The sequence below is a fragment of the Alosa pseudoharengus genome, unplaced genomic scaffold (genome assembly GCF_046254945.1).
Source record: "Alosa pseudoharengus isolate Yale_2024_CS ecotype anadromous, Long Island Sound unplaced genomic scaffold, YU_APseudo_1.1 YU_APseudo_1.1_scf_5, whole genome shotgun sequence".
NCBI lineage: Eukaryota > Metazoa > Chordata > Actinopteri > Clupeiformes > Clupeidae > Alosa > Alosa pseudoharengus.
Genome location: NW_027468837.1, coordinates 20992303 through 21007740, shown reverse-complemented (window position 1 = coordinate 21007740; position 15438 = coordinate 20992303). Strand labels below are relative to the sequence as shown.

The window sequence follows — 15438 nt, the reverse complement described above, 5'->3', positions numbered from 1 at the left end:
TTTTAGGGAGATAAACATTTACAGCAGAAATCCTAAAGAGTAGGCTAACTTGTCTTCTGAGGCTTACAATTAATAAAACAAGGGCACACTGTACTGTACCGTGGTGCCTAAGGAAATTGGCTAGCATGCAGTAGTAGTAGCCACAATAGTCATGGGTTTGATGAGCAAGCCACTTGAGTTGCTCCTGTGCTGGGAGACTGGCCCCTGCGATCGATATCTGTAAGTCGCTCAAGATAATTAAGAATCAGCTAAATGCAGACAATTATTTAAATTTAACATAGATAATAATAATAATAATAATAATAATAATAATAATAATAATAATAATGGTGTACCTGCCAAATGAATGCAAGGCAATAGCAATAGCCTCAATAGATGAATAGGAGTGAATCTGTAATTTATTCAATGGTTTATAGAACAGCTAGACAAACAAACACAGCAGGCCGAGCTAAATGACAAATGGCTCTTTAAGTCCTTTCTATAAAGTCTGCTTTTGATGACATTGTCACTGTGACACTGTACTGGTCCCATAAGTGTCCACTAGATGGCCCTCTTGACTTGGAGATGAATGGGCTGGGTGGCAGTCAGGTTATTCTATAAGGGAACCTTGTGAGTAACTCAATGAATATTGAGTGGTGTTGGTGCCGGCTCTTGGTCTTGAGACATGGAGGTGCACATCTAGAATGACTGTAACTGTCAGTGCAGGATCTACACTAACTTAATTGATTGAAGACGTCAAAGGGAGGTTGTGCATATGTTATATTTCCAAACCCCAACAAATGGACTTGCCTAAACTGACATTCCAGTTTTGTATCAGGTGTTTTGACAGATTCTTGAATCATACAATCAAATCATCTAAGCATATGTATCTGATCATCTAAGCATATGCCTCACGGAAAGTGAATCATGCACTGTCCACTGTAAGTAGTAAGTTGTGTGACAAGGTAACACAAACCATATTGGAGGGGCACATGCAACTACTGGGGAATGCTAAAAAGAGGTGCAGAAAAAAACACCACCATAGCCAACGTCCTCATACGTAAAGGAGTGTGTACATGCATGGAAAACATCAGACACAGCAAAATAGCAATGTTCTCATTTTTAAGACTTTATTTTACAGCAGAAATTATATAAAGCATTCAGAAAACATTTTCCATATTTTAAGGGCAATTCAAAATGTTTTGCATGGCTTCAGCAGCTGAATATTCTTTTTTTTTTTTTTTCAAACATATCCAACGATTCAGTGATGCTCTTACATGCACAGTTACAAAAACTGAAATTAAATTCACAAGAGGGACAGAGAGAGACAGTCAAGGGAAACCGAACATGGAAACTCAGTGGGTGGGGAGAAAGCGGGCCATGAGAGGAGGGGACACTTGAGTAACAGAAAAGAGAAAACATAGGTCTAATACTAGCTTCACATGCAGAGTGTTGATTGCCCAATGCCTTCTAAAAGAGCAGGGTCTGTAGCTTAGCTTTTTTATTATTAATATTTTCATTTGAAAATGATGAAAACGTGCATTTAGGGTCAGGTTATATGAAATCATCTCCATATACCACCTTAACACCTGGCTTGCTGATGTGGTAATTGCATAAGAAGAAGTGAACTTGGTGTATTTCTATATATATATTTTGTTTCTGCATTCTTCACCAAACAGTTTATCTCTCACAGCTCCTTAGACCTAAAGCTCACCTCTTTAGTGACAGGAAGTGTTTATTGCTTTGTATGTATGTGAAAAGCTTTTGAGGGTGTTTTTCATCCCAGCTTGCGTTTCTATTTTCTCTGAGTTTCATTTGGGCAGGAGTCCGAACAGAAAGGACAGAGTTCACTGTTCTTTCAAATGAGTTTTGCATTATCAAGTTGCCTACAAGAGCATCCCACTCATTCAGCTCTAGTAAAATGGCAAGTTGACTAAAATTCTAGATCTCTAGGTCAGTAAACCATTATGTGCAGCCACATGGAACAGACATAGCCATGATCTGTAACTGTTTGATCATCTGAAGGAAGTCAGATATGCAGAAAATGAAAATAAAAACAGTGGCCATACATATCCCTTCAAATTGTTAATGGAGTTAAGATGTGTATTTTTTTAGAAACAACTAGGAGTGAATTTCTAATCATGTCACATTGCATTGGGATAAACATGGTTGAAAATTAGTCTGGTGAAGATGCCTGCTACCCTTTATTACACCCCATAATTTACATTTACAGATTAGTCATTTAGCAGGCGCCTTTACCCAAAGTGACTTAGAGTGCAATGGATGCATACGTTTGTCAGTACATGTGTTCCCTGGGATCTGAGCAAATGAACTTGGCACTGCTAGTGTCATGTTCTGCCAGCTGAGAAAGAGGGATTGTGTTGGAAAACAATGTATACCATAAGTGGAGAACACCACACCAATAATATCGTTTTTTTTTTTGTATCTATCTATCTATTCAATAAATACTGAGGTTTACCACTGAGTATCCCTGTGCAGTTTTGGCAGTGCTTTACTACTTGCTTAATTACTTACTCACTTTCTTACTACCATTGTCAATGTCTGCAGCTTCTGACACCAATCAATCAACTTTGATATTTGTGTTAAAACAATCAAAGTTTTCTGGGTGATATGAGGTGGTTGATCTCCCGCCCCTGCCCCTGACTCCACCAACCCGCACCCAGTGACCCCATGCGGTGCCACAGCCCATCCCCTGGCGTCTGAAAGTTTGTGACTGAGCTCAACCCTGTTACTCTCAAGCAATGCTCCTCTGGGCGTCACCCTGCTCCTTCTTGAACCCTGAGTGAAATATAAGACACAAGCTTGCCCATATCTCTAAGGGGGCCCTGTACAGAGTGGCCTAGCTTGAGCAGTCGCATGTGGCATTGTGTGGCCGAGAAAAGCAGCACCCTTAATGTGAATGTGTCTCAGTGGTAAAAATGGAGTCATGCGTGTGCATGCTCACGATGATATTCAGTGAAATCCTGGAGGTACGTACGTATGCATGTCGCAAAATTGGAAGAACATCTAAGCCCCAGGTACAGGCAGGTGGGAATGAAATGAACATGTGCCAAATCCGGAAATGAGTTAACAAGTCATCCTGATTTTCGCATGGGCAAAGCAAAAATAAGTCTGTGTTCTGACCATGACATCAAACTCATACCTTCTCTCTCAGTATAGTAGTGGTCTGAAGGTGGTGGTGGGTCAATGAAATGTGTTTGGGGATGTGTGTTGTATAGTGAATTAGAGACTGTTCCCAGCAAACCTCTGAAACATATCACTGTTTTCAGAACATTGAAAGATGTGGTCTCTTGGAATCAGTGATAGGATTAATGAACGTGGGCAGAATCTCTGGGTGTACAAGTGACTCCATAATCCACATGACTAGGGGGCAGTTTCATGAGTTAAATACAAGAGGTTTATGGGCACTTGGCAAACTGGCAGCAATCTGTGTCTAGAAGAGATAAGTCTATTCAGAACATGCTTTGGAGAGAAATAAATCAAGCAGTGGGCTAAAAGAGATTAGATCTATTTTTTTTATCCCTATATATGTCTAATATTTTCTTCTGGTATATTTTGCCATACACACTAAAAAGGAAAAAATGACCCCACTACAGACAAATATGTAAAATCCTGATGTTGGCTTGCTCTTTAGGCTAGTATTAGGCACTTTCTACATAAACAAGTCACGCTAATGCATGTGGAAATCAAAACACAAACAAGGAAACCAATGTGAGAAACATAATTCAAAACAATAAAAAATGAATAAGAAATTTGTAATGAAGATTTAAACAGCCCTAAAGCTCAGGAACTTTTCATGTCATTCCAATTGTCCTTACCATATCGTTACAGTCTTCAGAAAATCTACTGGTCTAAATTGTATGCTCTAGTTCTGGTTCACGTTAAATACGTCATGTTGAACACAGAGCACAAAATCCATTCCTATCCCATCCAAATGGATTGTAGTCATATCCCTTGTCTTCTGAAATGCCAAGCTACATCAAGCTATTTTTTACATGTTCCTCACAAAGGTGATGGACTATTGCCTTGTAGTTGCAGGAAAGAGGTTTGGGAATAAATCAATTTTTGTGATTGAATAAAAAATCCTGAACATAAAACCAGTTTATTGGGGACAGACATTCATATCAAGTGGATGAAATCAAACCTTGAGTTTCATTGAATTTTGTGGTGCATTTTCACTACATTCTGATCTGTGACAGATTATGCATCTCGATAACAACCAGTGGTGAGTCCATCTTCGATTCTTTTGGCTGATATCTCCCTAATGGACAATCCTCATATTTCAGCATCCTCTTATCCTTGTACAATGTTACAGTAGTTTAAAATCCTTAGTGGAATATTTTTCATGTTCAGCATTAAGTGTAGGAAAGATGGTCATGTTGACTGATTGCTATCACTGCCAGTGAGTACTAGAGACTTATGTGGTTTTCGTTCGTTGGTAAATTATTAAGATCTTTCAACATGATGGTGAAAATGTGGCATCATGATGAGGTAACGTGACTTAACATCTTGTATTCTTGTGATCACTTGTTCTTGAGCATAAAGATTAAATAATCTCCTGTTAATCTATAGAGTATTCACATTGCTGGGCACCATTGGCAAATAAAAAGGGTTCAATATATGTGGTAGCTCAAAACAGATAAACAAGTAACTAAATAATTTCTGAAGGGATTCATTTGCCTTCCTCTAGCTCTACATTTTTTTTCTTTTGTCCTTATTCTGCAGAAATGGCATGCTTCAGTTAATGCTCCTCAAATGAAAGAAAAAAATGAAAGAAAATGTTGCAGTGAAATCATTGGAGTTCATTGTACAGATTATAGCCACTAATGTCATTTTTTAAACATATTTTGTGTCTGTCAGGACTCATGCACATGGCTCTGTCTTTGCATCAGATATTTACATTATGTACAAACAGTACAACCATACCTCTTGGGCGTTCGAACAAAACTATACAATATATTTTTGTTGTTGTCTCTTATCATGTTATTACCCCATTTGTGAATAAAATAATATATTTTCTTAAATACAATCCTTTTCAGATAAAGGTTCTGGAATTCCATGCATCCTCACATCAATTCTTTATGTACAGAGGCCGATCAATAGTCAAAAATATGGATTTCATCTCCAGTGAGAGATCTTAAGTAGGGACCTTTTGGAAAGTCTTTAAGAAGTCAAGGCAATGTTATGTGATCCTTCCCCCAAAAGCCACTTTTTAGCTTTCAAGAGTTCATCAAAATAAAATGACAGCAACAATGATAACTATTGATACCACACCACAGCACAACAAAGATGGCAACTAGCAAAAATATTGGCTTTGTGGCACAAAAGAGATTTGACCTCTAGAAAACTCTAGAAATAATTAACATGAGCAAAGATATTTGAAAATGAAAACAAACATATGAAAAGTACAAATTTGAGCAAAAACAAAGTTGCAAGATACAAAACTAATCATGACATGTCATTTCCCACAACAGTGGCATTTTCCCATGACACTGATAAGATCTGTACTAAAAGGTCGTCAGAAAGGGAAGTAGCAGTCAACGGGGAGGTTGAGAACGACGCCACAATATAAAAAATAAGAACTCAAAAACACAAACTTGTTACATCAGCATGCAGGAGCCGTTGTTGCTCAAACACATGCATTATTCTCAGGTTAAAGTCAACAAACACAGGACTCACAAAGTCAGGCCAGCGGCGAGGTGACAGTAAGAAAAGGATTCATTAAAAAGTCAGTGCTCACCCGCACACACACACACACACACACAAAGGGATAACCCCATATCTGACTTATCCCTCCCACTCAACATCACCCGATGCCCCCAAAAAGACACAAAATTTGACACAGGCACTCCACCACACCCCACACTGTCTTTGCCCCGACCCCTCCTACATTCATCTGTGGCCAACCCCTTCCACTGAACAAGAGGATGGCTTGTCAGAAACAAAGATGGGTGAAGTTCATACACTGAGCCTATGGAAAATAATTGCATGCATATGGTCGAGGAGATGAGGCAGTTCATTTGGTTTATGGTGTTTTTTTTTGTTGTTTCTTTGTTTCAAATAGATTTTTCCTTCTTTTTTTTTTACAAAAAATGTTATCAGAAGCAGGTTCCAGCATGATTATGCATGTATATGCAAAGTCATTTCCGTCTGAAAACGCTCATGTTCCATATCTTACACTTGCTACCAAAAAAACACCTTAGACTTCACATGTGTTTTTCGATTCAGTATTCCTTTCTTTTATCCTTTTGTTTTTTCTTCCCATTTCTTGATTTTATTTTTTTGCTCTTTAAAAAAAAATCTATGAAGAGTGCAAAAATGCCATGGATTGAATATTATATTTCCCCAGAAGAGTCTTGAGTTTGACAGAACTCTCCAGTTTCCCCTTGATAGAAAGAGAAAAAAGATGCTGTAGCTTTAGTAGACAACTGTAAGTCGTAGTAATCACATGTATCCTTGTTTTGTTGTATACAGAAGTTTGTTTTGTCCGTTGTAAAATGTTCATCTCCGGTAGAAAGAGGGACAAAAGGGAGGAAGGGGGAGTCTTTAGAGATGTCACACTGCGGTAGGGCTCTTCGGCAAGCTCTCATGTTCCTTGGCCTTTCTCAATTCTCTCGCCCTGGATGGGATACAAGGAGGAGGAGGACACAAAACACAGAAGAAGCAAAGCTGTCAGTCACCTGTAGTTGATTCCAGCTTTTAATTAATTACTTAGAGAACTTTATGATAATGCAGAAATACACATGACACTTTTTCTTCTTAAAACAATATAAATTAATTTGATAGATTCATTTGATTGTATGACTATACCCCTGTCTTCTGAATTAAAATACAGTTAGATACGTGCTGCAGTGGTGTTCTGGAAAGAAGGATTAGGGTCACAGATCTATGGAAAGATTCATCTAGCTCTTAAAATGTAATTGGACTACTTAGGTCTTGTGCAGTGATAATGGTCAGATTCAATATAGGATGTTGAGTGATGGACTACTCCTAGCTCTTGTACAGTGCTGATCAGATCCAATACGGGATGGATTGTTTTGTCACATTACCTGTCATATGTCATTGTTACCTTTTACAATACAGCAAACAGCTTCACTATAAATGTTAGTTATATACAGTACACCAAGAGAAAGTAACTCTTAACAAAGACATTTTACAGAGAAAAAAATACAGCAAAATAACTTCCAGCTTCCCAGGTGAACACTGTTTATGAATGATAGACACATTGGACAGTGATGGTCCTTAGGTGGTTCACAGTGGTTTTGCTCCCTTGACTTTGAGAGCTGGAACACCCACACATTTCCTGTCACACCCCGGAATCATATACAAGACTAGAAGAAAAACAGGCAGCCAACAAGTATTGACATCATTGAACACAGCATGCCCCCTATAAAGAAAGCAAGGCCTCAATCTCTTTTGGCAAGTCATGCAATGCCATCACCATTATCTGGCAGTCCATGGCTAAGTGCTCCTAGAAGCGTCATCATCATGGCGAGACAGAGACAGCGGGTAGGAACATGGGAGGGGGATATACCAGAGCAGAGAGGGAAGCGCTGGGATACTATTGCCTCGTTAGAGCCGATAAAACTGGTTTCCCACCCCCACTCTTGCATTCAAACTACACCGGCTCCAGCAGGCAGCCGACATGCAAGCAAGCAGTAAGCAAGATAAACTGGAAAAGGGGCAAGGAGGGAAAAGGAGGAGGACAGGGCGGAAGAGAGATGAAGATCAGAGAGAGGGGTGACAATCGGAGAAAGAGACTGAAGAGAGAGAAGGAGAGAGATCATAGCAAGAGCAATTAATGAGACCTTCTTGAGGATAAGAGATGGCAAGGAAAGTTAGACAGCGAGAGAAAAAAATGAATGAAACTCAACTAAGAGGAAGAGAGAAGAGTTGACTTATAGGGGAGAAGTATAGAGGGGGGGGGCATAAACTTGGAGATGCTGCCACTGCACTCACCCGTTTGAACAGTCTATGGTCCATCAAGGGGCTTAGCATAAACAGTAAAACAACACCAGACAGCTATTAGCACACACAGGGCACTGTGAGGTGGGGTAGGCAGGAGAGGAAGAGGGCAGAACAACACAGGGAGTTGCAACAAATCTGTGCTGTGCTAGATGGAACCCTTAGCCATCCTCTAACGGAGTGTAAGGCCAATGACATGGTGGACTCTCCTAGGAATGTCATTCTGAGCCTTGCTGCTAAAGTTCTTAAACATCATGCTCAGTGTCACAACTGGAATAGTGTTTCTATTAGACTATAGACATGGCAATGTATGTGTACAATAGACCCCTGTACTTTCCCGATCAAGGCAGAAGAAACTGAATATATTCTTATTAAAGAAAGGGGGAAAAAAGGAAGAAAGGCGTTCATGCTCACCTATGACGACATCTCAGTAGGAACCTCATAATTTTCCTGGCAGCCTGGTCTTGCCTCTTTGTCCACAGACTGCTTCTACAACACACACACACAAACACAAACCAAAATGTGGATATAGGCACCCAGCCCTGCCGCAGTGGCATCTTTCCCATGCTTTAAAAGCTAGCTGTTAAAAAGCTATTTTGCTTTGTGTACATTCCAACTTCCTCTTTTAAGATGTTGAATGGTTTGGGGTCATTTGGGATAGGGGCGTGGCAGTGGCGGTGGGGGTGTCTACCTGAGTTTGTGCTGCACCAGGGCAGCGGTGCGGGCACGGCTGGGGAGGCTGGGGCGGCCCAGCTCCTTGTAACTGCGGTAGTACTGCTGGATCAGCATGGCTGCACGCCGACTCTGCTGGAACTTCTTCTGCTCGTGGTAGCTGCGGAACTTGCTTTGAATCAGGATGGCGGCCAGCGTCATCTTCTTATAAAGTGCATACTGGTAGAGTCGGGTGGGGATGGGGAGATAGACAGTTATTAAAAGATCTCCTTTGTTAGCAACATTTTGATTTTTAGCCTTCAGATATGTACAGCAATGCAGCGAACAGAGAATGAATAAAATCTTTTTTTTTTTTTTTTTTTCTGATGGGCTCAGAAAATATCCCAGGACTTGAGGAAAGCATCCTATTACCTTCAAGGCTATCCAGGTCAGCTTGTGGGAGAAAGAGGGAGGGTGTAAGGAGAAGGTGCATTTGGTGCACTGCATTTGTAATACTGCATGTGAATACTTCTCTCCATGATCCCTTACAAAGGAGCTGTAGATAAAGCTAGTGTATGCGGAGTATAGTCTGTTTTCTAAATCCATACCTGTTTGTATTTTTTATAACAGCGCTGAATAACAGCGGCTGCCACTTCCTGCTGTTCGCGGAGTGGCTGTCCCTGCAGGAGAGGGAAGGACAGAAAGAAAGGAGGGGGAAGGAGGGAGAGAGGAGAGGGAGAGAACAAATTAGCATTGATACAGAGACATGAAAGGCAGGGTCACTTTTTCCTTGTTGTGAGTCCATCTTGTCCAAGATCCAGTTGTGTCATTTCAAGACTCTGAAACACAAGAGCAGAGATAGAGAGGGGGGGGCAGGGACAAGAGAGAAGAGATCCTGACCAGTGCCAGAGTTCCTCTGAGATATCTGGAGAAATGAAAATAGGGAGATATCACAACAGGGGGGAGGGAAGACGCTTTAGCTGAAGCAGAGGTGACACAGAGAGACAGCGATGCAAATCATTCCTCGTAAGCAGGCCATGCTAGTCTCAAGCAGCTCTGCCCATGCTTTACACACTACCAGTGACTGAGCCTGATTTCTGGAACCAAACCACTGACGAAACAATTGAACACATAAAAGAAAAAACGAAATCTGGAACACAGAGGACAGAAGGGTGCTATTAACCCTGCAGTCCAACGAGTGTTAAGAAGTCTACTCCCTTTTGTGAAGCCTTGGACAAACCTCCACGTCTGCAGAACCAAAAAAACAAAACAAAAACAACAACAAAAAAAAACACTTCCACATGACAGAAAGCCAAGACCAACAACCAACACCAGAACAAGGGAGACAGCACAGTTGCCCACAGACAACTACTACAAAGAGGTTACAACGTTTCTCTGAGGACACATAGTGGCTTTGGACTCATCCAGAAGCCTACCTTATACTTGCGGAAGGTGCTCTGGACCTGCCGAGCGGCCTCGTACAGCTCCCGTTGCTCCGGGTCACTCAGGGCCAACTGGGCCAGGTCCTGCTCCGCCTTGGTGTGAGAGACGCTGAGGAAGGCTGTCCAGTCGGCCAGGGAGGGGAGACCCAGCTTTCCCAGGGAGTCCTCCAGCTCAGGGGTCCCGCTGGACGAACAGGAGCCCAGGCCCGGGATGGTGCCGGCTAGTTTGTTGTAAGGGAACCTAGGGTGGACACGAAGACCAGGTTGTTTTTTTCCCTTTGTGAGAACACTGTCTTTCATGACATTTTTCATAAAAGTCTGCAAATTGGGCATGAAGGTGCATTTAATTAATTATAAAATGTAGTTTCTAACTACTCCAACTTATTAGAACTCACCGTTCAGCATCACCAAGGTAGCTGGCCAACCAATTCACTGTGCTGTTGACTGCAGAGCTGTCAACAGGTGTGGTGTCTTTTGGGACAAAGTTCTCTCTCTTGATGCGTTCAGGTGTGGCCTCAATAATGTGTTCAGCCAGAGTCATCATGTTCATCTGTAAAACCATCAGAAATTCATGAAGGTGCCTTTGAAATCTACTGGATTTAGATTATTTTCACTGTCAAAACCAGGTTTGTTTTGGCTTGATATTCTTTAGCACAACTAGTGAATGTAGGTAGTTGAATTGAGGTAGTTGAGCTTTAGAGTGACGTCAATACCTGTAGGTCCTCTGTGTTTTCCATATTCTCCTGACCGGAGAGCAGCTCGGAAACATCTCCGGCCCCGAAGACCTCCTGCATCCTCAGTCGGCTGGCCAGCCTCTCCTTCCCCAGGGTGCCACCTCCAGAGACCCCGGCCCCCTTCCTGCCCGATCCTGCTTTCCAGCTCAGACGACCAGTGGAGGCCCCCTGCCTGGCTCCAGACTGCCCTCCATCTCTGACCTCCCTGTCAGCCCCGCTCTCTCGAGGTACTTTGGGGGGACTGGATTTGGGCCGCTGACTCAGCTGTTCCATGCCCAGAGAAGAAGTCTCAGGGTTGGGCTTGTGTTTCTTTGTGACTGGGCCATCGCCTTGGGCCTCACTGGCATAATAGCTGGATGGCTCAGACCTGGGTCTTCTTAGATCTTTTAGAAAATAAAAAAAATCTTCTGTGAAATAAGACTGCTTGAAGTTCACAGGCACTCACAATATAGAAACTAATGTTAAACAAAATGTTACATAATAACCACAGATGCTTTTATATCGCTCAGTGTGTTCCAATCTCTCGTCACTGCTTTAACGGCTAAGTACACACACCCTTGGTAATCAACAGTAGGACATACACACAGGTATCTATTTGCCCAGACCAAAAAGTAAACATCAATCATAAAACCCGTTTAAAGTGAAACCGAGAGTCATAAATCATTAGCTATGCTGTATGGCTAGCTTTCCTAGCTCTCGACTCCTCCAGATGATTAGATGTGCTCTGCCCCCTCATGGCTCCTCTCCGAGCGTGGCAGGTGGCCAGGTTTACCTTGGGTGGTGGTGGTCGTGATGGAGCTGGAGCTGCTGGTGTTTGCCGTTCCCCTCAGACTGCCAGACAGCGCCTCTCCGCCCCACACCTCTACCCAGCTGTCTGCGTGCGCTCCGTCCAACCCGGGAGGGAAGGCCAGGCTGGGGCTGGACGCCCGATGATGATGATGATGCTGATGATGATGATGATGCTGCTGCTGCTGCTGCTGCTGCTCGTCCCTCTGGAGGTGTTCCAGGCACTCGGCAAGGCGCGTGTGGCCACGCGAGCGAGCGATGGCCAGTGGCAGGCGGCCCAGGGAATCAGGGATGGCCAGGGCCCGCCGGTCCCACTTGTAGAGGAGTAGCGCTGCCTCCACGTGGCCTAGGGCACATGCCCACATCTGGAAAGACAACGTCAGCAGGTCTGGTCAGGGGACTGAAGCATCACAGACTACAACCAGATTTTGTTTTTTGAGAAGTTGCAACTCTAAGTATCAGAAATGTTGGATTTGTTTTCATTTTAAGCTTGAATATCTTTCACCACCATCCCATCACTTACCAGGGGAGTACAGGAAAAATGATCCACATTCAGCGGGTCCACCTCCAGTTCCAAATCAATACTGTCTGCATGCTTCGTGCTGTGGGCAAGAGGAGGTCAATTTAAATATCACTCATTTGTACACCTGAACCCTTTTTCATTCAACTTTATTTTACTTCTCATAATTTAACTTCCAATAACCTATTCTAAAATGTATGCCAATTCTTGAGATGCTACATATTAAGGTAATACTCTTAAGTTGAGACATTAAATATTAAGTTACAGTAATCTGTTGCCAGAGACCATTGAAACTGACGCCTCTGTGTTTGTTTATGTCAGTGTCCTCACCGCCACTTGATGAGGGTCTGGATGAGGGTGGCGTAGCCTTGTGCTGCTGCCAGGTGGAGGAGAGTCATGCCACGGAACGTCTTGGAGTGGATCAAATGCTTGGATTTGGCCCAGCAGGCCCGGTTCATCATCTTCTCACAAACCACCACCACACGCCCCTCAAAGGAGCTTCCTGCCTGGGTTTTTACCACATCCTGGCCCCCAGGTGGAAGAGTTCAAAAGTTAAAAGTGTTCCTGTTCCTGAATAGAATCTATGAAAAGACTGACGTGGTCGGATGATAGGTAATTTCCTACAAATTGCTTTGGCATGAAATATAAATGAGGAATACTTACATAGAGAAGGAAACTTGAACTGTGACTTTAGCTTTAAATTGCCCTTTTATACCTTTATTTGCTATCTTTGCTTTTGTTTATGTAAAGCACAATGAATTACCGCTTTGTATGAAATGTGCTACATAAATAAACTTTCCTTGCCTTGCCTTTAGGAAAGTTAATCATGCATTTTTGTCAGGTCTAAGGGGTAGACAATCAAAATAAAAAAGGCTATTTTTCATTCCCTCAGATACATCTACTAGATGCATCTACTATATAGACTCAGAATATTTACTCCTGAAGGTAGATTACCTGTGACTGGCTGGTACTTCCACCGCCGCCTCCTCCACCCCCACCACTTCCTCCACTCTCAGACGACCCTCCGCTGGCCGACTGCTGGCCGGCCATCTCGGCCATCCTGCGCTCCATCTGCTCCAGCCGCTCCAGGATGGACATTCTGAATTGGTTATCTGCGGACGGGCAGGCAGGCAGATACACAGACAGATACAGTCAGGTCAGGCCTCACATCCATTGCCATGATACTTATATGAAAAAAAAAAACATAACAGCCTTTCTAGCTCAACTGGTAGGGATGAGCATTTGGCAGCAGTAAGCACATGCAACAGATTCCCTTATTTAAGTCTGAGTGAGTGTGTCATATGCCTTTGTTAGCAGCAAACACATCTACTTGTGTACTGTGTTAATAAAATGTGAATGGGCCCTCTGTATGGGTTTCTAGTGCCTTCCAGACTGGAAACAGACATGAATAAAAGGACATGACAAGTGAACTTCTAATTGGATTGTATTCTATATTAAAATGCAATGACTGGAGGAGGCATTCCCTAAAGAGATTGACAATCTGTTAATCCCACCTGACTACTTAACTGCAATACTCAATCATAGTACAATGATAAAAAATAAGACTTCTATATACAGTATATACACAAAATCTTTCTGGTAAAAGCTCAAGGGGCTTTCTGAAATAATGTAAATATCCAATAATTAAACAATAAATAAAAAAATAAACAAAGACAACAGTATTAACAGAAATGTTAAAATAATGCAATTTCAAAGTTAACATCAAAACAGGGCGAGATGAAAATCATATGTAAGAAAATAACATAAAGAGTTGGTAAGAAAATATAAGAAATAATAAAACTTAAATACATCTCTTCCTGTGAAAGATGTCTTATCCACTGTAAATGTTTATTAATTGTATAGAGCACCACTGTGTTTATTTCTGTGGTTTGTAAACAGAAAAATGCCATATTCCAAAAATGTAAATTTGTGCAATTTATTGTGCAATCACAATGAGATCTTGTAATCAGTTGCTAATCAATTCTGGGAACAGACTGTTGATGGTGTAGCGTGTGCAGCGTGTGTAAGATGCTGGCTGTGGCAGTCCGTAATAGCCAACGACGCTCAGTGTTAGTGGGTTGCAATGTGTCTTTGTTCACATAGTGCTGCAGTGTTGCTGCAGTGAAAATGATGTCATCTCCACCTGCTGCCGGCTGGCGGCTCTCTCTCTCTCTCTCTCTCTCTCCCTCTATCTCTCTCTGCCTCTCTCTGTTTATCCCTCTCTGTCCCTCTCTTCCCTCCCTAATAATCCCTTCCTGAACTTGCACTCTTTTACACCCTATTCTTCGCTCTCATTCACTATGTGTCTTATTCTCAGCCTCTGTGTCCTTACATTCGTTCTCTTTTCTGCTCTGTTCTTAGAGTGGTTCTGTATGCTACAGCGGGGAGGGGGGCGGAGGGCGCTACAGCAAGAACCTGTGACATAATAACTACTCATCCCCTTGCCTCCGCTACTTCTCTATCAGACCGTAGATGACCAATCACAGAGCAGCACCCAAAGCTGTTTTCAGTGAGCCAACCATAGAACAGCATTATAGAGCAAAAACCAGCATATTCTATTCAAATGTGACTAGTGCCTACTGCTTAGAAAGCACAAGCTCTTTAACTCTCATGCCACTGAGTAAATGAGGATTTGTTAAAGATGGATATCACTTTGCCTCTTGTCTTAACGGCATCTCTCCTATTACACTTTCTGTATCATTACTTCAAGTGTAACATAATAGTGTATGTTAAATGTAACAGAAAATATAGCAATGTGTACATACTGGCACAGAGAGTGTATTTAGAATGCAAGTACATTTGGTAAAAATACACCATCATTCAAAGACACTATTTTGATCAGATTGTTTGTAATTTGGTGGAACCACAACAAACTACTTCCTTTCCCCAAATATTTTCTGTAAATATAAACAATCACAATGTTATTATCTATTGTTTACACAAGGTGTATGCATTACTGAACAATGTAGCAAGAACATTTTTGGTAGAATTTTGCTCTTTAACATGGCTTTTTGCCATTACCACACACACTCCTCATGCAGAAATTCAATGAAAGGAAGAAAAGCTAAATCTAGAAAAAACTAAAACAAAGAATTAAAGAGTTGCGAAGAAGTCTCCCTTTTCATTTACTTAGCAGGAAGCTTGTTGCCGGGGTAAATCCACTAGCCCTCGCTGTTTTCTGAAAAAAAAAGGCACTTAACCTCCTCTCATCCTCTCTGCTTTGTGCCCTCCTCCCTAACACCCCTCTGCAGGGCCTGTCCTGGTTTCTCAGTGTTGCATCATTCTAAAAGTGAGGGTATATCCAGCGGCTGCACTAGTGAAAACGGCTAGTGCACAGTGA

The 15438-nt window shown here is 42.1% G+C and overlaps 1 protein-coding gene across 1 annotated transcript in view; it reads right to left on the bottom strand.

Annotated features, from left to right (window-relative positions):
- Positions 1 to 6256: 6256 nt before the first annotated feature.
- camta1b (calmodulin binding transcription activator 1b) overlaps positions 6257 to 15438 on the bottom strand; it is a 230175-nt gene continuing 220993 nt past the window's right edge. Inside the window, exons 12-24 of the mRNA XM_076269177.1 lie at positions 13053 to 13210; positions 12429 to 12622; positions 12102 to 12180; positions 11565 to 11943; positions 10772 to 11175; positions 10454 to 10608; positions 10053 to 10299; positions 9225 to 9296; positions 9049 to 9069; positions 8657 to 8856; positions 8380 to 8454; positions 7960 to 7990; positions 6257 to 6619 (exon numbers count right to left, since the gene is read on the bottom strand). Coding sequence (XP_076125292.1) covers positions 6587 to 6619; positions 7960 to 7990; positions 8380 to 8454; positions 8657 to 8856; positions 9049 to 9069; positions 9225 to 9296; positions 10053 to 10299; positions 10454 to 10608; positions 10772 to 11175; positions 11565 to 11943; positions 12102 to 12180; positions 12429 to 12622; positions 13053 to 13210 — 2048 coding nt within the window. The 3' untranslated portion in view covers positions 6257 to 6586. The remainder of the gene's footprint in view (positions 6620 to 7959; positions 7991 to 8379; positions 8455 to 8656; positions 8857 to 9048; positions 9070 to 9224; positions 9297 to 10052; positions 10300 to 10453; positions 10609 to 10771; positions 11176 to 11564; positions 11944 to 12101; positions 12181 to 12428; positions 12623 to 13052; positions 13211 to 15438) is intronic.